The following is a 23,968-nucleotide window of genomic DNA, read 5'->3' as shown; positions in this document are numbered from 1 at the left end:
TGCATGGCCAAGCACCTGCCTAATGAGCACTATTCAGTCTTATGTTCCATTACCAAAACTGCATTCTGTCCATCGCACAGACTTGTTTGTTCCTCCCGTTAGGTGTCTGAGATTGAACATTACATGAACAAGCATCGGCCCGCAAGAATGGAATCATGTGCCTATATATATGGCAGCAGGTTAATCTTGGTGTTTTTAAGAAGCTATTGAAGACACCTGTTTTATAATATGAAATATGGGAATTGACGTACTGTATTGATATAAGCGCAGGGTGCTTGTTTGTTTATGTTTTAAATGTGTTTAAATAGTGAGCTGCTCTGTAAAAAGGGGGTTAGAAATAAATAAACAAATGATCATATGGTTCTCCCTCAATTTTCCCCCCTCTATTGCTCACTGGCGAAATTTTTCTATCTCCATATCACTCTCTGGGTCTTTTCCCTCCTCTATTTCCATAGGGATTTCCTCTTCACCAGGGGACTCCCATATCATCTCCTCTTCCTTTGGGATGGTTCCTTTCCCACCTGACACTTACTTATATAGCTTAGGGGCTCATAATCGAAACTTAAATACGTCTAAAAATCTATCCAAGTCGGCACTTGGATGATGTAAAAGACAGGTCGTCCAAGTGTCGATAATCGAAATGGCTTTTTGGACGTATCCAGGGACATTTTAGGCTTCTGAATCCCACTGTGCACCCAGAGCTGAAAGGGGCATTTTTGGAGGAGTGGTTAGGGTGGGATGTGGGTCGACCTAGACTTAGTTGTCCTGCAGGGATAATCGAATGTTTGACAAGACTGCCTAGGTGAAACTTATATGTTATGAGTTAGATGATGTAAAGACAATATAAGTGCCCAAAAGGTATCGAAAGTAACCAGATAACCACTGCAGAGACAAAGTAAAGACATACACACACACACTCCCCCCGTGTTCACAGACCCCGTTGCACCCCCTACAGAGTTCAGAATAAAAACGTACATACCTGCCTCCGGAACATCAGCACCTGGCATAGGAAAGCCTGGTAGAGTTGCACAGAGGTGGCTTAAGTATTTGGGGGTGAACCATAGAGAGAAGGACTCAGGCCCATAAGCCACTCTAATTACTACATTCATGGTGTAAAATGTGAGCCCACCAAAAAAAAACAAAACAACACTGCCATATAGGTGCCACTTGCAGCTATAAAGGCTATTGGGGTTGTAGACAGGTGGGTATAGTGGGTTTTGGGGAGTTCTCCAAAACCTATAAGGGAGTTCTGGTGAGATGTTTATGTGGCACCCTTTTTGTGGTGTTCACAGCAGTGCCCTGTAAGGTGCCCCTTTGCTCTGTTGCCATGTCTGGGTGGCCAACCCATCACAGTGCTGACCCCTCTCATGTCTAAAAGGTCTTGTTCTGGGCGTTTGGGACTTGGACAAATTTTTGATCAAGAATGTGGTATAAAGATAGACGATTTTTGAAAAAAATATATTTTAGATGTACTTTTCAAGAATGGACATTTTACCACTGCCAACTTTGGGCAACTAGTGCCCTACGTCCAAATCGGACTTAGACTTTTTTTTTTATTATGCCCCTCTTATTCTTTAGGGGTACCTTCCTTACTGATTGGAACTTTCTTGGATGGGCTCTCATACCAGGAAATAGGACTTTACTTGCGTTCTCTGATCTCCTACACTTCCCTTCTTGTAATTGTGGGATCTCAGGAAGAGGATTTTCTTTTCTCCCTCCAGAGGTCCCCCATCTTCCTCATCACACCACCCTTCTTTGGAGCAAGTTGGATAGGTCTTTCTGTGCTGATCAATAAGGCGAAGGAGTAGCTGCGTTTGCTTTGTGAGACTTGAATTATACTGGTGCATTAAAGCAATTGCTCTTTCAAGGCGAAGGAGTAGCTGCGTTTGCTTTGTGAGACTTGAATTATACTGGTGCATTAAAGCAATTGCCATTGATGATGCCGACTGCTTCAAATACTGGTAGTTTGGATCATCTCTCCAGTTTGCAGGATCTTTAACTGGAAATTGTTGAGCCTTTTCTTGTCCATTTGTGTCAAGAATACCAAAGAAGATATAGCTTCTCTTAGACATGATGCCAGGCCAATGGGCCCGAGTGACTCAGGAAGGCAGTTATTACTAGTACTATTAATTATTTTTAGAGCGCTACCAGATGTACTTAGCACTTTACAGAGTCACGAGGGAGAAAGTTTCTGCTCAAATGAGCTTATAATCTAATAATCAAGACAGACAAACTGGATGCCAGGGTAGGGTTACAGTTAGAGGGGATGGTTAAACTGTTGGCTAGGGTGGTGGGCAGTAGGGAATTGAAGGCTAATGTGAAAAAGTGGGTTTTCAGCTACTTTTGAACAAGGGAAGAGGTGTGATAGATGGACTTAGCTAGTTTATTTCAGGCATATTGGGCAGTAAGATGAAAGGAACGAAATCTGGAATTGGCCGTGGAGGAAAAGGGTGCAGTTAAAAGCAACTTATCTGAGGAACGAAGTTGTTGGGGAGGCGTATAAGGAGAGATCCTGAGGGGCTGCAGAGTGAACACACTTGAAGGTTAGTAATAGGAGTCTGAAATGTATGTGAAGGATAAGAAGCCAATGAAGTGATTTGAGGAGAGGGGTAAGGGGAGTGTAGCAAGGTTGGCAGAAGATAAATGTGCAGCAGAGTTTTGCACAGATTGCAGGGGGGAAAGGCAGTTTAGCTGGAGACCTGGTAGAAGTAAATTTCAGTAGTCTAAGTGTGGGGTTATGAGAATGTGAACAAGGGTCCTAGGAATGTGCTCAGAGAGGAAGGGGCAAATTTTGGTGATGTAGAAATATAAGGGTTGGAAAGAGGGAGAGGGAAAGAAAGAAGCATCCATGGAGGGGATGGAGGAGGAGAGAGAGAAAGAAAGCACCGGCAGTAGAGAGGGGTCAAAATGAGAGAGAGAAAAGCACCTGTGAAGTGGGGGGGGATTTGGTGGGAGAGAAAAGCATTAAAAGAGTACAGAGGATGGGAAAGGGAACTAAGGAAATGGGTGAAAGGTGGGAGTTGGGCAGGGTGGGGCAGAGCAGTGTGGATGGGGCAGGGCAGGGTATGGGTAGGAAATGGATGAGGCTAAGGTGGGGTCATGTGTCTTCTTTTTGAATTCACAAATATGGTAACCCTATTTAAAGGTTCTAAAAGCGTAGTTCTTTACACAAGCTTTTAATGAGTGTCAGTGATGTGGTGTTTTCAGAGGTATCTTCAGAGACCCAGAGGCCTGTCATAGGTCAGCCATTTCCTTGCCCTCTCAGCTTTGTTCTATCTCTGATCCTGATGACCTTTGCTCTTTCAGTTATGTGTTGGTGTCTGATCCTCTTCTCTTTTTACTTTATTCCTTGATTTTACCCAATAGTTGTATTTGTTTATTATTACAATTATTATGTATACTGGCTTGAAGCTAATGAATGAAAGGCAGTCTATTAAATTAATAGCATATGTTTATAGCAGAGCTTTACAGGAAGAGGTAGGGGCTAGTTGACTGGAAAGGGCAGTGTTTCAATTAAAAGGAGAGAGCATAATGAAATGAGCAGAAGTGAGGAATAGCACAAAGTGGTTTCCTCTAATACATCTTAATGACCTTGTCACTAGCATAACTGTCTTACAGCACATCATCATAAATATATATTTGGTTAGTATTCAAAGGGACCACTAATGATCAAATGGAGTAGGTTTGGCAATTGAAGGCAACACTGTTCTTGATATTACAAAAACCAAAGCTAGATCTTGAAAAGGATCCATTTGTCATTTTCTGCATTTGCCGTGTATGATTACTCTGCTAAACATAACTCCCAGCCTTTTCAGTTGGACTATTGTTGCACATAACAGACAAAGCACTTTCCTAAATACTGTGCAGTATGATCATATATTGTGACTTCTGAAACACGGGTGAGTGGGAACTATAAAAATGTATAGCTATCAGCAAACACATTTAGTTTACCTACAAAGGAATATCTAAAAAGTCATCAATGGTATTGATTTTGATCTGACAAAAATCAACGTTAAAATGAGAAGCATTACATAAGATAGTACTTGATAAACAGTAGTAATGTTTCACCTATTTTATGTAAAGAGTTAAATATACCCTACGCAGTTAATTTTATATTGTGACCTCGTGCACTAGTGATTCTTTTTCTCCTCTGTGTTGTGTTCGGCACTATTATTAATGCAGGAAAATCAGTAACATTAGTCATCTTAAAAGGGTTATTACTCAAGATGATTTAAATTGTGAAAATGTCAGTGTTGCTTGCATGCGCCCTGCTAGAGATGCAGTGATTTACAGTCTCTGACACCATTCTGCTACTGAGAAGGACCAGAAAAAGTAATGGCTTATATTTTATACTGATCAGAATTCAGAACATGATATCGGCTATAACACATCTTAAATGTCCTTAGATTTGCCAGGTTTCATGCGTCAACCATAAGATATACAGTAAGACTAGATACAAATTTGTAGCTCCCAATGCATTGAGATAAAAAGGCTTATCAAGGGCAAAGAAGTGCTTTAATGAGAGAGAATTGTTTTACAATTATCTACAGATTGCTGTCATTTCTATATAAGAAAACAACTATAAAAGGCAATTCTGTAACCTAGGCACTGACAATTTACATGCACTATATTCATAAAATGTTATAATGCTAGCAGGAGTCCTAGGCACTGTTCTGCAAATATCTGAGGAGGGGGAGGGGGTATACACAGGAGAAGATAGGTGTGACTCCCAGTTAACACGACTAACTTACTGAACACTAGTTACGTAGATCCTTTCCACATTTAGGCACCCACACTTATGCCAGCTCTGTGTCTGGTGTAACTGCTGGCGCTTAAATGTTAGGCAATATGAGGTTACAGTAATATTCTGGAATGAAAATTAAGCATCTAGGGTTCAATATAGAATATGGCCCAGATTAAAACATAAAAATGGATTTCTAGACTGCATAACCTTGCAGTTCTATGTGATTTACAAAAGGCTAAATAAAATGTGAATTAGGGAATAAAGATGAAAATTAATTGCCTAAGAACCTAGAAAACAAGTAAGTTTTCAAGTGTCTCCTAAATTTTACATAAGAAAATGAAACAGTAAACAGCTGCTTAAAATCCTTATCCCAAATAGCAACCTGATACGAGAGCGTACGTTCGTGATATCTTTCAAACTTGCAATCCTTCACTGTTGGATAAACAAAGCATGGGTTTTACGAGAATATTTTTGAGTGGAAACCTTTTCAATCAAGTACAGTGGAGCTTCACCCATCAGGACTCTATAATAATGCAATCTACCTTGAAAACAATGTGTGCCTCAACTGGTAGCCAGTGTAATTCCCGAAACAAAGGGGTGGCATGATCAAACTTATTCAGTCCGAAAATAAGTCTAGCTGCGGTGTTCTGTATAATTCACATCCTGGAAATAGTTTTTTTGACACCTGCTAAGTAGACAATGTTACAATAGTTGAGATGACTCTGTACCAGTGATTGGACTAATAGCTTAAATGCCAAAAAATCAAAATATGCTCTGAGAATTTGTAGTTTCCATAAAATGTGGAAACCTTTGCGTACTACCGAGTTCACTTGATTTTGCATAGTCAAGTTCTGATCAAGAATAACTCCTAATATTTTGACAGAGGAATGGATCGGATATTGTAAAGTTTTTATGGTGATAGAAGCTTGACGGAGTGGAGCAAAGAAAAACCTCTTCTTATCAGCATCAATAATTGGCAAATAACACCTAATAATTTTTAATTTGTATTTATTGGGGCTTCATTTTAGCACATTTTAACATGTTAAAATTTTACGTATAAACAATTTTATTGACGATAACAAGCAAAGATGCACACCATAGAAATAGCAAACAATGAATACAGCATGTAACATCAAGTTTTACAAAATCAAACAAGTCCCCCACCCTCCACCCCTTTTTTTGTTCCAGACAAAGTGCAAATGAAACTCTCCAAGCCCCCCAAACCTCACTCCTCAAAGAAACAAACCTTCCCCAAGCCATCCACTGCCCCTTAGAAAACCAGAACCCCCTATCTCAAGAGCACCACCCATACCCGGAGCGAACCCACACACACACACCCCCACCCTCACTCCCCAACTCCCCAACCCAACCCTACGAAGGTGTCACAGAAGGAGGAAACCTAGATGCAGCTGAAGTGGGATCGGTAATACAGTCCCCAAGTCTGTTCAGAAAATAACTGCTAGTACGAGGGGATAGCCTATGAATATATGGTCCCCAGACTGAATAAAAAGATTTAGAGCGTTTGAAGGTGAAAGTCAAGGCCCAAAATTCCAGTAACAGCAAGGTATGTAAACGATTCCTCCTGTTCCAAAAAGAAGGAGCCTCCATCCGCGTCCAGAATTGGAGAATACACTTCTTACCCAAAAGACAGGCCTTCAGGACTCATCGTCGGGCTCTCCTACCCCTAACCTGCAAAGCCGTCACTTGCCCCAACAGTATCCTGCCGGCATGAAGTAGAAGAGATTGACATAAAACATCCCCCAGATAAAAAAGAATCACCTTCCAAAAGTCTGCAATGATCGGGCACGACCACAGAGCATGAATAAAAGTTTTGGAAGCCCCTTTACAACATTCACAACAATCCTTGGCTGCACCCCCCTCCCCCATTAAATAAAGTTGATGTTGGGAGATATAAGCACGGTACATGATGCGGAATTGACATTCCTTCAATTCTGCCAAGACCACCCAAGTGGGACTAAGACGAAGAAATTCATCCACACCCAAATTGGCAGTCCATTTATCCTGGAGCTCCGAGAGCTTCCATGGTGCAGCCCCTGACCTAATTTTTTTATAAAGGAGGGATATAGACAACTGATCTACTTCCTCAAGAGAGAACAACTCATCTAAACAGCTAACCACATCCCCCGATAATGAAATCCGGGGCAAGGACCTAATGTAATGATCTAATTGGCGATGGGCGAAAACCACCGACCACATACCCCCCAAGCCTGTAAAGGAGCCCACCTGGCTTAACGTGTCCTCAGCCGTCAGAACATGATGCAGAATCATGAAACCCTTTGATTCCCAGTTCCGAAAAACAGCCGATTCTAATCCGGGTCGGAAGTCGCCATTCCCCCAGAATGGTAAAAGACAACTACAGTGAGGGTCAAAGTCCCCCCATTTAGCCAGATCCTTCCAACATACCCAATCAGATTGAAAGACACCTGAAGATCGAATGTAGCTAGGAAGCATGCTCGGCCTAGCCTGCAACACATAAAAAGATGCCAAGGGGTACAGTATGCCCGTTCCATTGCCAAAGAGGAGAAGTGGGAAGTATTATTAGACCATTCCCTCACTTGCTGAACCAAGCAGGCAAATTATATAAGTGTAAATCTGGCATCCCCAGGTTGCCCCTTCGCCAATTCCCAATCAACCGTAAGAAGCACATGCGAGCTCTCTTCTCCCCCCCCCCCCAAACAAAAACGTGCCACTGCCCGATATAGCAAGTTGATATCCTTGGAGGTCACCCGAAGCAGGAGAATCTGCAGATAATACAGCCACTTAGGAAAGATGACCATCGCATACAGACTAACCTGCCCCATAAGAGACAGTGGCAACATAGACCATTGGCCAAAGCGAGCCGCCGTGAGATGCAACAACAGAGGTATATTAAGACGATATAACTGAGCAGGATCAGCTCCCCCCAAAAATGCCCAAATATGTTAAAATTTTAATGCACGTTAATAATTTTAATGCAATAATCACGTTAACCCTTCAATCCCCCTCTTCTTTGCAGGACTAGCATCTGTGTGCTCCCTTTCTCTCCTTCAATCCCATTCACAGCGCTTTAATCTTTACTTTCCCAGCAGCGATTCCTACAGGTCTGCTCTAGGGACTTCCCTCTGCCTAGCTCACTAAGGCCCTGATTCTGAAAAGTGCCGTCCTGATTTTAGGCAGCTGTAGGCATCCTTCAGCTGTCTAATCAACCAATCGGGATGCATGTTTTTTTAAAATATGCTCCCCAGGCAGGCCAATCAGGCCTTAGACTTAGTGGGGATGGGCGGACCCGCTATGCCTAAGGCCTGATTGGTCCAGGCTTCTAGAGCCTAGGCCAATCAGGCCTTAGGCTTCGCGGGATGGGCCGGGAAGGGGCGGGCCCGCCTCATTTCGACGAGGCGGGCCTGCCGGCTGGATAGTACCAAGATCGGCTGGCTGGCCAACAATTAAAGGTTAGTTCTGGGGTTCTGGGGGGGAGGTTAGTTGGGGGGGGAAGTTAGGGGTGGTCATTGGTGGCTGTTAGCGTGGGGGGAGGGCTGTTAGCCCGGGGGGGGCCTTCCTGAGGGGGGGCGTCTTCCGGCAGGAGGGATTGGGCAACCTCCTTCCGGTGATCGGTAGTGTCGGGGGGGTATCTTCCGGCAGGAGGGATTGGGAACCCTCTTGCCAGTGATCGGTAGTGTCGGGCGGGGGGCATCTTCCGGCAGGAGGGATTGGGCACCCTCCTGCTGGTGATCGGTAGTGTCGGGGGGGAGGGCGGCATTACAGAATCGGGGTTAGTGTAGGCCCGATTCTGTATTGGTCGCCCCTCCTGGGCCGTCCTATACAGAATCTGGGCCTAAATGTGTATGTGCATATCCACCACTGTCATTCTTTCCAACTTTTGAGTTTTCAGGAAACTCCACCCACTGCATCAGCATCTGCTGTGCCACTACTTGCTGGCTAACTGGAGGGATAGGGTGAGACCTAGAGTGCTGGTAGCAATATAGAAATAATAAATAATAGTGGCAACAGTGAGATCTCAGCCATTGACAGAGAGAGGTGGTACGCACATGACCTGTGATCGCAGTTTTTTCAATTGCGAGTAACCATTTGCATGGCTATCCCGGTCATAATAAGAAATAGCCGACATTTAAATCGGTCCATTGGGGGTTTAATATGAAGTATCATCCCACATATGACTACATCATAAGTCAATGGAATTGATGACTCCATTATGTTATTAATCTGTCCCCCTATTGACTTCCAAAAGTTGAGTATTAAAGGACAATAGAACAACAAATGATCCAGTGTCCATATGTCTAGATGACAGTGCCAGCATCTATTAGACTTAGAACTATCTAATTTCTGCAGATGAACAGGGATCCAGAAACTTCTATGTAACATGTTTGTCTCATAGATGCTGACCCTGTACACCTCATCCTCCAAGTCCAAATTCGTGGCCAATGAGAAGCAGAAATCTGCTGCTTAATCTCAATGCTCCAAATGTCTCTCAGACTAGTTTTTGGTTTTTTGTTCAAATATTCCAGTATTCATTTATACCACTTGGCGGCCTGATGTCCTAGGAAATCAATCTGGAAGCATAGGCCCGGCAAACTATACTGATCCTTTAAATTTTGCCAATCGGGGAATCCTTTCTGAATGGCCTGCTTCAACTGCAACCATTTATAAACTTGAGACTTTGCTATGCCAAATGATTGTTGCAGTTGTGAAAAATCATGCATTCTCCCTTTTGATATCACATCATCTAAAGTACGTATACCTGCCTGCATCCAATGCTTCCAGATGATCTTAAACTTGCCAATTTGAATCTTGGAATTCATAAGAACATAATAATTGCCGCTGTTGGGTCAGACCAGTGGTCTATTGTGCCCAGCAGTCCGCTCACGCAGCGGCCCTTGATCAAAGACCAGTGCCCTAACTGAGCCTAGCCCTACGTTCTGGTTCAGCAGGAACTCGTCTAACTTTGTCTTGAATCCCTGAAGGGTGTTTTCCCCTACAACAGACTCCGGAAGAGCGTTCAAGTTTTCTACCACTCTCTGAGTGAAGAAGAACTTTCTTACATTCATACGGAATCTAACCCCTTTCAATTTTAGAGAATGCCCTCTCGTTCTCCCTACCTTGGAGAGGGTGAACAACCTGTCCTTATCTACTAAGTATATTCCCTTCAGTACTTTGAATGTTTCGATCATGTCCCCTCTCAATCTCCTCTGTTCGAGGGAGAAGAGGCCCAGTTTCTCTAATCTTTCACTATACGGCAACCCCTCCAGCCCCTTAACCATCTTAGTCGCCCTTCTCTGGACCCTTTCAATTAGCATCATGTCCTTCTTCATGTACGGCGACCAATGCTGGACGCAGCACTCCAGGTGAGAGCGCACCATGGCCTGGTATAGCGACATGATAATCTTCTCCGAACTGTTTTCGATCCCCTTCTTTATCATTCCTAGCATTCTGTTCACCCTTTTTGCCGCCGCTGCACATTGCATGGATGGCTTCTTTGACTTGTCGATCATAACTCCCAAGTCTCTTTCTTGGGAGGTCTCTCCAAGTACCGCCCCAGACATCCATATAGATTGACACGTGGATTGTTATATTGGTATAGATGTTAGATTGTTAATAAATTTTAATGTTTTCCATGTATCACATTGTCCTTATAAAGCCTTGGCATCTTAATACTCAAAATATGACATAATCGCAATGGGGACATGAGTTGCCATTCTAAATAAAGCCAATCCGGAAGATGCTCCAAGACTTCAGGAAGGATCCAATACATACCCTGACGCAGAATAAAAGCTTGATGGTATCTATAAAAATTTGAAAAATATACCCCACCCACCGCAATTGTTTGTTTGTTTTTTAAAGATACTAAAGCAATTCTAGCAGTTTTACCCAGCCAAATAAACTTTGTAAGAATACCATTAAATTTTTTATAGAAGGATCCTTGAAAATAAACCGGCAACATACTCATTTGGTAGCAAACTACAGGCAAAATCATCACAGTTTGCACTCTTTCCCCACCAAGAAAGATGTAGGGGGTTCCAATGCTCACACATTTCTTTACTTTCAGCAATAAAAGACTTTTCATTTATTGTCAGTGTGTCTTCCAATGTTCTTTGAATCAAAATACCCAAATATTTTATTCCCTCTTCCTTCCAAAGGAAAGGGAATGTATGTTTAACGGAAGAATCTCCGATTTACTCCAATTTATTTTGTATCCAGAGAATTTACCAAACCTATCAATTCCAGCAAATGCGGAACAGTGGATTTGGGATTCCTGAAATGAAGCAAGATATCATCTGCCTAAGCAGAGATCTTGTATTCCCGACCTGCATAAGGAATCCCTTGTATCTCCTTTGCTTGCCATATAGCCAACAACCAGGGTTCCAGAACAATATCAAAAAGCAAAGGAGACAAGGGACATCCTTTTCTAACTCCCCTCTTCAGACAAAAACACTCTGAAAATGTATTATTAATATATAATCTGGTTAAGGGGGAGTTATACAAGGTTTGAATCATTTGAATAAATCCAGATCCTATACCAAACCAATCCATTGCTTGATACGTAAAAGTCCATTCCACCTCTAATTTCTTTATATATTTTTTACTTATTATGTATGGGCTTTCTCTTCTCCTTTTTTTCTTTTTCCTGTAAAATGCTCTGTGTGATTAAATCTTAAGACACATTCAGACATTTTTTTTTTTTTTATTGAAAATAGTGTTAGTGAAAGGTACATTCATCATACACACTTGTATCATGTACAGTGGTACCTTGGAATCCGAACTTAATCTCTTCCAGAACCCCATTCGAGTTCCAAAACGTTTGAGTTCCAAGACAGTTTTTCCCAGTGAAAATAATAGAAACTGGATTAATCCATTCCTTGGTCTCACAAACTCAGATTTTCAAATAGACAGCAAGATCAGGCTCCCCCAACTGGCATAAACAGCAAAATCGGGCTCCCCAATTGTCATAGGCAGCAAGATCGGACACCCCCATTCGGCATAGGCAGCAAGATCGGACACCCCCACTGGCATAGACAGCAAGATTGGGCCCCCGCTGGCATAGGCAGCAAGATCGTCAACTGCAAGCGGTGCTCAGCCCAAAGCTTCCCTCTGACACGAACCACCCAGGCGGAAACAGGAAGCTGCATCAGAGGGGAAGCTTTGGGCTGAGCAACGCTTGCAGTTCCCATACATTCAGATTCCAAAGCAGTGTTTGGATTTCGGGGCAAATTTTAATTTAAAAATTAGTTTGGATTCCAAATGGTTCTAGTTCTGGGGGCATTCGGATTCCGAGGTACCACTATATAAGGCAACTGAAAATGGTAAATTCATCTTTTGAACAATAGTGAAACTAAAAATGATTAGGAAAGCTGAATTGTATGATGATTGAGATTGTATCACTAGCTTTCATAAAGTATTGAATATGACAGTATTAGCAATGGAAATATTCTTCCAGAAAAAAGATACATACAGTGATGCCTTGGAATCCGAACTTAATCCATTCCAGAACCCCGTTCGAGTTCCAAAACGTTTGAGTTCCAAGAGAGTTTTTCCCATTGAAAATAATGGAAACTGGATTAATCCGTTCCTGGGTCCCACAAACTCAAATTTTAACAATAAATTCACTGGATTTTGGGGGCAGAAACACACATACGGGAGCACTTTGCAGAATCAGGGCTACAATGTGCAGGGTGTTCGGATTCCAAAGCAGAGTTTGGATTCTGGGGCAAAATTTACTACAAAAAAAAAGTTCGGATTCAAAAATGTTCGAGTTCTGGGGCGTTCAGGTTCCGAGGTACCACTGTAGTTGAATATAAAGAGAATTTAGGGCAATAGTTTGTGCTGAATAGTCTTTCTGAAGCTTAGGGACTGATTCATTAAAGTTTTTTTTAGACACAAAATGGGGTAAAAAACCATAGTGAATCAGCTCCTTAGTATAATTGTCAAAGGGAAAGTGCTGCTTTTTAGTGTTTCATTCTTCATTAGCAAATTGATTGATTTCACTGATTTCTTCTTTTACTTAAAACAGATGAATACTTCGCTCTTGGGAAGCATTGGCATGCTGAATTCTGCACCCCAACTTCGCTGTATTAAAACCTATCAGGTGCCACCTGTTCAACCTGCCTCACCAGGCTCACACAATGCACTCCGATTGGCACGACTCATTTGGACTTCCAATCGTAATGTTATTCTTATGGCACATGATGGCAAAGAGCATCGGTTCATGGTCTAAGGTCTAAATTTGTTTTGGACTAATTTTTTTTTTTTCCTTTTCTCATTACTGGTTTCCCCATACCAGTGGTTATATGTAATTTTTGAAAGCAACCATCCAACATTTGCTTCAGGATACTGTACATTCCAAAAGGCAATTATTGATTCATGGGTATAATTCCAGCTAAGAAAAGAAACGACCACACCTGCTTTCATTCTCGCATGATTCCCCTCGCTCATTTTAAAATACCACAGAGGAAAGGGGAGAACAATCCTTTTGAATGGTTTTGTTATCAACGCCATTGCAGTTATTGACTACATCTTCATTTTCGGATATTGGAGTGTTCCGAAATTAGCTTTAATCTGTGTAACTTTATACAGAATGTTGAAGCAGCCCTTCACCTTTTGTGACTGAAAAGTTGCCTTAGTCAACCTGCTTGCCCATGAATTTATGGCACTAAATTGTTGCCTTTCTAAGGAGAAAGTATTTTTTGAATACAACATTTTCTCCATAGTACTGTCGCCTCCTCTTACATGCCATGGACCTGGCTTCCATCTTAGCACTGTTCACAGCATTAAAGAAGCATTTCCAGCTTGCTGGCTCTTATATCAGCTAGGCTTAGATGCTGCTTTAAGGTAATACAGAACCCCTATTTATACACATTATTATTTTGCATTTAAAAGATATGTTTACCAAAAATGTCTCTGTTTACATTTCTTTCGTTTGCACATCAGTTAGTGGCTACCTGCTGTTTAGTCATTACATCTTCATCAGATTTCATGCAGTTTTCAAACTCCCTGGCTTCGGGTTTTGGTTGTATTAGAACAAAAGGGGAAATTATGCTCTCATCTGACCAACTGAGACATGGTAGATTCCATTACACATTTCAATTGGGAAAGTATCTACTATGAAAACTATTTAATTATTTTAATTTGCGCTTGGCTTGCATTATGAATACGGTCTTGGATGTAGTTTCACAATTTCAAATGGGCTCAATTTAAATACATATGGAAATGAGGAAGCTATTGAATAAAATAGGGTACTTATCTCTCACAGAATATTCACGGCCTTCCTTAGAAAGCCCATTACTTAATATAGGAATGCAGGTAAAGTGACCATAATTCTTGGCATTCACTAAAAACAGTGTGAAGATAATTTGCATAACAATATATTTGTGGCCTCAAATGCCAGGGAAAAGAGGATTGAATGACCAGAATTAAGTGAATGCTTATCTTATCCTCATTAAATATGAAATGCTTAATATGAGCTTGGTTAAATCCCTTGTATATAACAGCCTTTTAATTTCATGCTTAGCAATAAGACTGAAATACCTTGTGTTTACCATTTTACTATTCTGTTATTAGATGTGTGTGACATTTATGTAAAAGTGATATATGGTTTTGCATGCATGCTCACTGAAAACTGGTAGAACATGAGATTCAGCCTTGGAAAGTTTCCCAAACCTGATTATGCTGTTGTAATTGACAGATTAGCTATGTTCTTTCATTGATGAATAAAAGGTATTGCTAACTTTCAAGTAATGCTAATCAAAGTAGCTTTACGCCCTATCTTCTAGTAACATATCTGTGTCAAGAGTGTGATTCACCTTCATGATAGAGATCAGAATTGCAGAAATCCATAAAATATTACATTTGTTTTTCTGAGTGTCCTGCTGTATTTTCCCCTTATCATTTTTAGCAGCAGACTAGCAAAAGAGAGGAACTTCTAATAAAGAAATTGCAACGAACAAAAATATGAACTAGAAAACAGAAAATTGAACCATGCAGTTGTTCCAAAGAATGGCAACAAATGAACAGTCTGCTTTACATTTTCAGATGCTCTGATCTTATTAAGCTAAATATCTTACTTTTCATAAGAAATAGGATCCCCAGTACTCTGGTGGCATGTACAATGTGTGTTCTTAATGAGACTACATTATTTAGAAATAAAAGTTAAATAAACTAGCATTTAGGAATGTGAATATCTTATTTCTGTAAATTGTAATTTTGGTAAATGTTGCAAGGCATAATGTATGGTGGTATTAAACCTTTTTACAGTAAAATACAGGTTTTTTTTTTAAAGTAAGCTTATAAAACTTGCATGTACATATTTTGAATAAAATACTGCAGTATTTGAAAAGAGGGCAACATGCTGCACATCTAATGTTCCAGTTAACTACAGTAGGTAACCAAGCCTTTCAGTAAATAGTAATTTCTGTCACTGATTTGGAAAAGCATAATTTTAGCAGTCTAGTGTCAGCCAAACAATTAGATGTATTCACTTTTGAATTTTTAAAGCAGTTGGAATTTGCTAGATTGCTTACAGTTGCATGCCTAGTTTTGGTCTCTTAACTTTTTTTTTTTTTTCTTTTCATTGTACATCACTTTCTTTTACATCCAAAATTATCACATCTCATACATTTTCATGTTCTCTTTAATAAATGGTATATATTGTGCAGGGTTGCCTATGTACCAAAGAGGATATACACAGCATACCGGAACCAATCAGGCTATATGCTGGAAAAGAAGATGGGAAACTGACAGAGTTGATGATCAGCCTAGTAGAGTTATGCAGGCAGATCGATAGGCTTAAGAGCGATAAATCCCCGGGATCGGATGGCATCCATCTGAAGGTCATCAAGGAACTGAAAGGGACTATAGCTGAACTGCTTCAACTAGTAGCCAATCTGTTGATCAAATTGGGAAAGATTCCGGAAGACTGGAAGGTAGCGAATGTTACGCAGATCTTCAAAAAAGGTTCAAGGGGAGATCCGGGAAACTACAGACCAGTGAGTCTGACCTCTGTAGCGGAAAAGATGATAGAGGCGCTGATAAAGGACCGCATCATTGATCACCTTGATGGACACGGTCTGATGAGGACCAGCCAGCACGATTTCAGCAAAGATAGATCTTGTATGACGAACTTGCTGCACTTCTTTGAGGGAATAAACAGGCAGATAGTCAAGGGCGACCCAGTCAACATGGATTTTCAGAAGGTATTCGACAAGGTTCCACATGAACAACTACTTTGGAAAATTGCAAGTCATGGAATCAAGGGTGAAATACTCATATGGATTAAAAACTGGCTGGAGCATAGGAAACAGAGAGTGAGGGTAAATGCACAATACTCGGTCTGGAAAAGCATCACCAGTGGGGTGCTGCAGGGCTCGGTGCTTGGACCCGTGCTCTTCTACATCTTTATAAATGATCTGGACATTGGTACGACGAGTGAGGTGATTAAATATGCGGACGATACGAAGTTATTCAGGGTAGTGAAGACATAGGGGGATTGTGAAGATCTGCAACGTGACATAATCAAGCTCGAGAAATGGGCATCGACATGGCAAATGAGGTTCAACTGAATAAGTGTAAAGTGATGCATGTCGGTAACAAAAAATCTCATGCACGATACAGTATGTCCGGGGCGGTACTTGGAGAGACCTCCCAGGAAAGAGACTTGGGAGTTCTGATCGACAAGTCGATGAAGCCAGAGTACTGCGTCCATCACTGGACACCATACATAAAGAAGGACATAGTACTACTCGAAAGGGTCCAGAGAAGAATGACTAAAATGGTTAAGGGGCTGGAGGAGTTGCCATACAGTGAGAGATTGGAGAAACTGGGCCTCTTCTTTCTGAAAAGAGGAGACTGTGAGGGGACATGATTGAAACATTCAAAATACTGAAGGGAATAGACTTAGCAGATAAAGACAGATTATTCACCCTCTCTAAGGAAGGGAAAATGAGAGGGCAATCTCTAAAGTTGAAAGGAGATAGATTCTGTACAAACGTAAGGAAGTTCATAGAAACATAGAACATGACGGCAGAAAAGGGCCACGGCCCATCTAGTCTGCCCACACTAATGGCCCACCCCCTAACTACCTCCATGAAGAGATCCCACATGCCAATCCCGTCTTTTCTTAAAATCTGGCACGCTGCTTGCCTCAATTACCTGTTGTGGAAGATTATTCCTGCGATCAACCACCCTTTCGGTGAAGAAATATTTTCTGGTGTCGCCATGAAATTTCCCACCCCTGATTTTCAACGGATGCCCTCTTGTTGCCGTGGGTCCTTTAAGGAAAAAGAGATCCTCTTCCACCTCGATACAGCCTGTGGCATATTTGAACGTCTTGATCATGTCTCCCCTCTCTCTGCGTTCCTCGAATGAGTACAGCTGCAACTTACCCAGCCGTTCCTCATACGGTAGATCCTTGAGTCCTGAGACCATCTTGGTGGCCATTCGCTGAACCGACTGAACTCTCCGCACATCTTTTAGATAATGCGGCCTCCAGAATTGTACACAGTTTTCCAGATGGGGTCTTACCATGGATCTGTACAACGGCATTATGACCTCGGGCTTACGGCTAATGAAACTTCTACGGATACAGCCCATGATTTGTCTAGCCCTGGATGAAGCTTTCTCCATTTGATTGGCAGTCTTCATGTCTTCGCTAATGATCACCCCAAGTCACGTTCTGCTACAGTCCTTGTTAGGATCTCACCATTTAGGGTGTAAGTCCTGCATGGATTTTTGCCGCCAAGGTGCATATTTTGGCATTGAAACTTAGTTGCCAACTTAGTTGCCAAGTCTATGACCAATGCTCCAGCAGGAGTAGGTCCTGCGTCATACTGTCGGGCATTGAGCTTTTGTCGGGCACTGTGCTTTCATCTGTTGTGCGGTTGCCTACCATGTTGCATAGTTTGGCGTCATCAGTGAATAATGTAATTTTACCTTCTTCATCCAGAGAGTGGTAGAAAACTGGAATGCTTTTCCAGAGTCTGTTATAGAGGAAAACACCTTCCAGGGATTCAAGACAAAGTTGGACAAGTTCCTGTTAAACTGGAACATACGCAGGTGAGGCTGGACCCATTTAGAACACTGGTCTTTGACCTGGGGGTCAGCGTGTGAGCGGACTGCTGGGCACGATGGACCACTGGTCTGACCCAGCAGCGTCAATTCTTATGTTCTTCTGATGTGGAGTAATGTGGGACCTTGTTTGCATAAGTCAATAGGAGTTGAAACGTGGGTCTGTGTCTGAGAAACACTGTTGCACACTGGTAGGGCTGGCCCTAATATTTTGTATGACCAAACAAACACATTTCTTAAAAATCTTCATTGAGTCCATTTCAGTTTATACCATACTGAGCCTCATCTCTAAAAGGAAAACACTTATAAAATCAGTAACAATTTTCACCTCACTTCCTATTTTTGTTGGCCAACTAAGAGGTAGTGCAGCATATGAAGATTCCAGTTTTCCCATGGCCAATATTGAATACTAGAACCCTTCCATCAATGACAAGAAAAGCATCATGGGATGAGAGATCTCCTTAGGAGGAGAGAGGACTGTCAATGGGACTTAAGGTTTCCTCATCCCCCTCCCCAGGACAATGATAAAAAGAGAATCGGCACAGCCAATACCTTCCACAGGTTCTGGCAAGAGACCAAGATCAGCTGGCAACAGAGGAATTCTGTTACAGGAAAAGAGATCAATCTATATGTAGCTACTGCTTTTTAAAATTAATTCATTCTATGATTTTTATTAATTTCTGCCTAATAAAACTAAGGGCTTCTTTTACAAAGGTGCGTTAGGGCCTTAATGCGCGGAATAGCGTGCGCTGGCCGCTGCTGCCTCCTACAACACATTCCGAAAATCAGTTAAAACCGCTCTATTTGACAAATTCCTTGCCTAATCAGATGACCTCTCTCAGGTATTCTTTCCCCTTATAACCCCAATGTATTATGTAACATCCTTCTTCTTGCATTTTGTAATTCGCTGATTGTCCAGCCTTCTTTCTTTTTTTCTTTTTAAATCATTTTTATTAGTAGCCTAGAAGTCAGTTTGACTATGGCGGTATAAAAAACTAAAGTTATTATTAATAAGCAGGCGGTAATTTTTCAGCTAACGCGCGCTAATCTTGTACGTGCGCTAAAAACGCCAGCGCACCTTAGTAAAAGGAGCCCTAAGTGCATTATTTTAATTCAGTTTACTTGTTCTAGCTGCTGGTAGTGGATCCAGTCAACTAAGAATGGACATCATCAGTTTTTGACTAAAAGAAAAAACCCTTCGGTTTATTGTAATCCAAGCGCAAGTCTTTAGTTAAGCAAGGCAGTTAACTGGACTGAAAACCTCACAAAAGCTAATCAGATTCACTGCTTCTGTGTTGCCAACCGGCTGAACCTTCCTACCCAATTAAGATTGCATTTCTGGACTGTCAAGGATAGAATGTGAAAATGCAGCCAATGGGGAAATAGCATATAAATTTAGTGGATATGAAATGAGCAACATTGTGAAAGAAATGGCTTCCCCTGCAATTGTTAAATGTGGCAATATATTTCAGCCAGTTGTTTTCCAAATTTAATTCAATGGGAGATGTTATTACTAGACTGGAAGTAGTGCTTATTTCTTATACATATCTGACTATCAAACTAGCATTTACATATTGATTAGACACAAATCTTGAGTGATTTTGCCTACCATAATCCCAAACTTCATCACAGTTTAAAGCTTTCAGCGCTGCAGTAAAATTTGTATTGTCATTCCAGTGTAAGCTTTTAGTGTTTTATTGATTTGTTAGTACTGTATTTGGACTTGCCCTTGTAAATGTAAAGACATATGTGGCTTCATTAACTGTTTACAAGCAAAAGATGACATGATGCGATAGCTCTATGAAAATGTTATAATGATTGAAATTGTTGTGTACCATAAATGATTAAAATGTCTTTCTCAGATTACTTGCTGATTCCACTGAATAGATATGTAATAGTACTATTAAATGTTTCTGTGTACATAATATGAGTGAAATTAAACAAAAAACATTATACTGACATAACTTTTTTCTGTATTGTGTTACATGAAATTGCAGCGGATGCTGGAAGAATGGTTCAGGGTTTTACGGTATGGCTAGTTATAAACTTTACCCAGGATGGGGAAAGCATGTTAAAGAAAGTCAGGCTTGGATTCTTTATAGGGCGCTGTCGGTGGCAGCCATCTTAAAAATTTGCCACCAATCACGTGTCAGTCATGTGATAGCACCGTTTATAGCAATGTCCCGCAAACTTTTCCGGCTGGCGGCACACCAAATGCAGTGCCCCGGCCAGGAGGCACCCGGAAGTCGACACGATGACATCACGCACGTGTGACATCATCGTGTCAACATCTGCGCATGCGTGGAGGCCCATGTTGCCGCGACCTTGTCGTTACAGGGATCTGGGAGGTGCAGGGAGAGGAGGAGAAACGCCGGCCAGGAGGAGAGTCATCCACGCGGGCTGACTTCTACAGGACATGCTGTGAGAGGCACGTCCTGTAGGCAGGCAGCCGGCATGGACGACTCTCCTCCTCGCCAGTGTGTCGCGGCACACCAGAAATCTCAGGAGGCACACTGGTGTGCCGCGGCACACAGTTTGCGATTCACTGGTTTATAGAATCGCGCCTTCAGGAAAGGTAAGCACTGGAATTGTAGGCCAAGGTTTTCAAGGCCTACATTTCCAACACCTTTCCCATAAATCATGCCTCTGGAGGAGCTTTATAATGCCTAACGCCACTTCCAACATTAGCCACGCCTACAGTGGCATTGGTTCATAGACAACCCCGCGAAAGACAAAGGTGCGCGCTGACAACTGAGCGCAAGACGGAGGCGCGCGCTGAAGAAAATTACAGTTTTTAGGGGCTCCGACGGGGGGTTTTGTTGGGAGCCCCCCCCCCCCCCCCCCAGTTTACTTAATAGAGATCGCGGCGGCGTTGTGGGGGGTTGTAACCCTCCACATTTTACTGTAAACTTAACTTTTTCCCTAAAAACAGGGAAAAAGTGAAGTTTTCAGTAAAATGTGGGGGGTTACAACCCCCCAAACCCCCCACAATGCAGCGCGATCTCTATTAAGTAAAGTGGGGGGGTTCCCCCCCACACACCCCGTCAGAGTCCTAAAAACAGTAATTTTCTGCAGCGTGCGCCTCCGCGCTGCGCTCAATTGTCTGTGCGCGCCTTTGTCCTGGCGCGCTTTTGACCTGACACCGTGGCATTAGGTGTCATAAAGTGCCTCCAGAGGTGCAATTCCAATGCCTTTTTTTTTTTTTTTTTGCACCTATATTTTTTCTTTTAAAGGCATTTTTTTTGTTTTTAAAATGGTGTTTTCAAATTGTTAGGTGCTGGTAAGGCACCTAACTTAAGGCGCCGTGTATGGAATCCGGGCCTCAATATCTTGTCGAGATGTGATCTCAATAGTTACATAGGGCTGGATTCTCTGACCGGCGCCCGTCACGTGTCAATCACACGATGGTGCCGGATGCAGAATCGCGCCTCTGGCAAAGGTAGGCACCGGAAATGTAGGCCAGGGTTTTCCAGGCCTACATATCTGGCACCTACTTCTGAAGTGAATCGCGCCTCCGTGGGCGCTTTAGGCTGCCTAATGCCACTTCCGTTGTTAGCCCTGCCCAAAGTGGCGTTAGGTGGTCTAAAGCGCCTAAGGAGGTGCAATTTTGGTGCTGAAACGCAGTTAAAAATGTTTAAATGATGTTTCTTACTGAGCTTGGGCACTTACCGGCCCATAGTGCTGGTTATAAATTTTTATTTTACTTTATGGAATATATATCACGTGATCACAGCAAACTTAACCATTAACCACAAGCAATAATCTTGTATAGAATATGAAATATGTTTTCCCTGGCTACCATGTTTCTATATTTCTTTTATGTACAAAATTGTTAATTATGCATGGAGATTTTGTGGCATGGATTGTCATCCATATAGGGATTAAGCCCAAATCATTAAATTAACTTCTCAATTAACATTTTTACTGAGGTTCCCAAGGTGAAATTATGATTCCCTCCCCCCCCAGCTAAAGCTATATCAACAATCTGAAAAGTTGAATATTTGAGTTTACAATTTAAATAATGCTTTCCATTTTCAGAAAAACAGATCAGTTTGAATTGAAACAGTTCTGTAACAATTATTTTTAGCAGTAATTTGGTAATCTCATGTTTGTTGTAATATAATTACAGTCTAAGACTTGTGTTATGATGGTATATTAGCTGCTGATCTAGTTGTTTCCATATAGGCAAAAGATGCTCGGTAGCAGGATTGTATGACTAGTAATCACAAAAAACTGATCAAATGTGGACAATCCATGACTTTAATAGGAAGGTAAAGCTAGGCAGTGCTGGCTGAACTTTCACCTTTCACCTCTTCAGTTGACAGACAGAGCTGAGTGTTGAAAAATCAATACTTAGGAGCCAGGAGGGAAATATTTCCAGCCTCTAACTAGAGAATGTATTTTGACAAGGCCAAGATAATCCAAGCTGCACAGGAGAAAGAGAAAAGAAGACTCATTTTTAAAGCTTGACACTTCAAGGTGTTTTTGTACAATGGTTTAGAGAAAGCGTCAATACATACAAATAGCAAAGGTCAAATAGAAAAGCCAGAAGAATTTTAAAAATTAGATGTAGTGTTTTAAAGCATACTTTTGACTGTTTATTTTACAAAGAGATCTGTTAAATTAGATCTCACATGTTTGCCCATTTCTTTAAAACATTCAAGAAAAAAAAAAAAGATCCGCATTATAATAAATAATCTTGAAGTTTAAAGCAACACAGTCATTCTTCCTTCCAATTATGCTTTCCTGCAACTTCTCTTTTTTGAGGATAGATATAAATTTATAGGTGAGATGGAGATTTATTTAGAACTTTTTGAGAGGTTTAGAGCTATTATATGGGCTGTCTCTTTGTTTTCTATTGAAGTCCTTTCCCCCCCCCTCCGCCATTCTTTTGAAGTTGGTATTTGGCTGATGAGTTTTTGGTGTTGTGGAGAGATTGATTGTGGCATTAATTTGAGTTTACTTTAAGAAAGACATATTATTTAATATTTAGTACATTAGTATTTGTATTTCATGAAAAAAAGGCCATCCATTTTTTTTAGAATGGCATAATGGATACAGATTGAGCTCTGGAAGCATTTTATAGAAATCTTAGTTTAATATTGACACAAAATGATGAAATATCGTCTAGCATGACCTTTGCTAAAATATCTCCAAAGAAAATGTGAAATGCTGCCACCAAAAAGCATACAAGCATTTAGCACAGCTGTCTCTCTTCCTCTGTTCAAACATGTGTAAAAAATATATAAACACAATAATTATCTCCAAATTGCAGTATGAAATAAGCTTGAATGAATGAAAACCACTTAATGACTGTCACATACAGAGCTATTGACAGGTAAACCTGAAATCAGAGATGTACCATTCCCAGAGAACATTACTGCATCCGTTTAAACGAGGACACCTTTATAGAAGGTCTACTTGATATTTATAGGGAGAAAATTGTCTCAGAAATTACACTGGTGTTCACAGTTTTGCTGCAGTTAGTTCTATGAACAGAAAGGAAAACAACCCTGTTTATATCTCTTCTGCTTCAGAATATATTTCTACTTCCATAAAGCAATCCTGCACTATCTTTTCTCATAAAAAGATGAAGTATCTGAATTATACTGCACTATGGATTGCTACTTAATCTTAAAGTGCACAGTTTTAGAAAAAAAAAAAAAATTCCATCTTTATATGCCAGCCCATCCTGGTTTGGTCTCGAGCTTTCAAGGATAGGAGATTCATCTCCCAATGGAATAGTCTCACAAGAAATGAAGAATTCACCTAAGGGAATTGCATCCTTCACTCTTCTCCTCTCACCGTCTCTTCGAGTCAGCGAGATGGCAATTCACTCAGCTGAACACAAAAACAAAGCTATTTCAGTGTTGCATGGTGACGAGTCTGTAATAAACCCAGCTTTTACAGAAGAAATATTCTGAGCAAAATAATGTTAGACCTTCGTGGTTTTGTATAATCCTTGAAACCACTTTATTAATGTGATTCTTTTTTTTAATAAATGTACACATGCTTAGATTTACCTAAGTAACTTATATGGTAAATTTTGTGCTATAGTGTTCAAGGCTCTAGCCTGGAGTTCTCAGGAGGCAAGGTATTCAATAGTGACAATACAATCTATCAAGAGTGGTGGCATTATCTCCTGGTTCTGGG

The 23,968-nt window shown here is 41.2% G+C and overlaps 1 protein-coding gene across 4 annotated transcripts in view; it reads left to right on the top strand.

Annotated features, from left to right (window-relative positions):
- WDR7 (WD repeat domain 7) overlaps positions 1 to 14,756 on the top strand; it is a 606,257-nt gene extending 591,501 nt beyond the window's left edge. For all 4 annotated transcript variants that reach the window (XM_033933907.1, XM_033933932.1, XM_033933915.1 and 1 more), the window contains one exon: positions 12,768 to 14,756. In XM_033933907.1, the coding sequence (XP_033789798.1) occupies positions 12,768 to 12,971 (204 nt within the window). In that variant the 3' untranslated portion in view covers positions 12,972 to 14,756. The remainder of the gene's footprint in view (positions 1 to 12,767) is intronic.
- Positions 14,757 to 23,968: the final 9,212 nt, after the last annotated feature.

The sequence above is a fragment of the Geotrypetes seraphini genome, chromosome 1 (genome assembly GCF_902459505.1).
Source record: "Geotrypetes seraphini chromosome 1, aGeoSer1.1, whole genome shotgun sequence".
NCBI classification, from domain to species: Eukaryota; Metazoa; Chordata; class Amphibia; order Gymnophiona; family Dermophiidae; genus Geotrypetes; species Geotrypetes seraphini.
The sequence above is the reverse complement of the archived record's forward strand: the minus strand, read 5'-3'. Positions and strand labels throughout refer to the sequence as shown.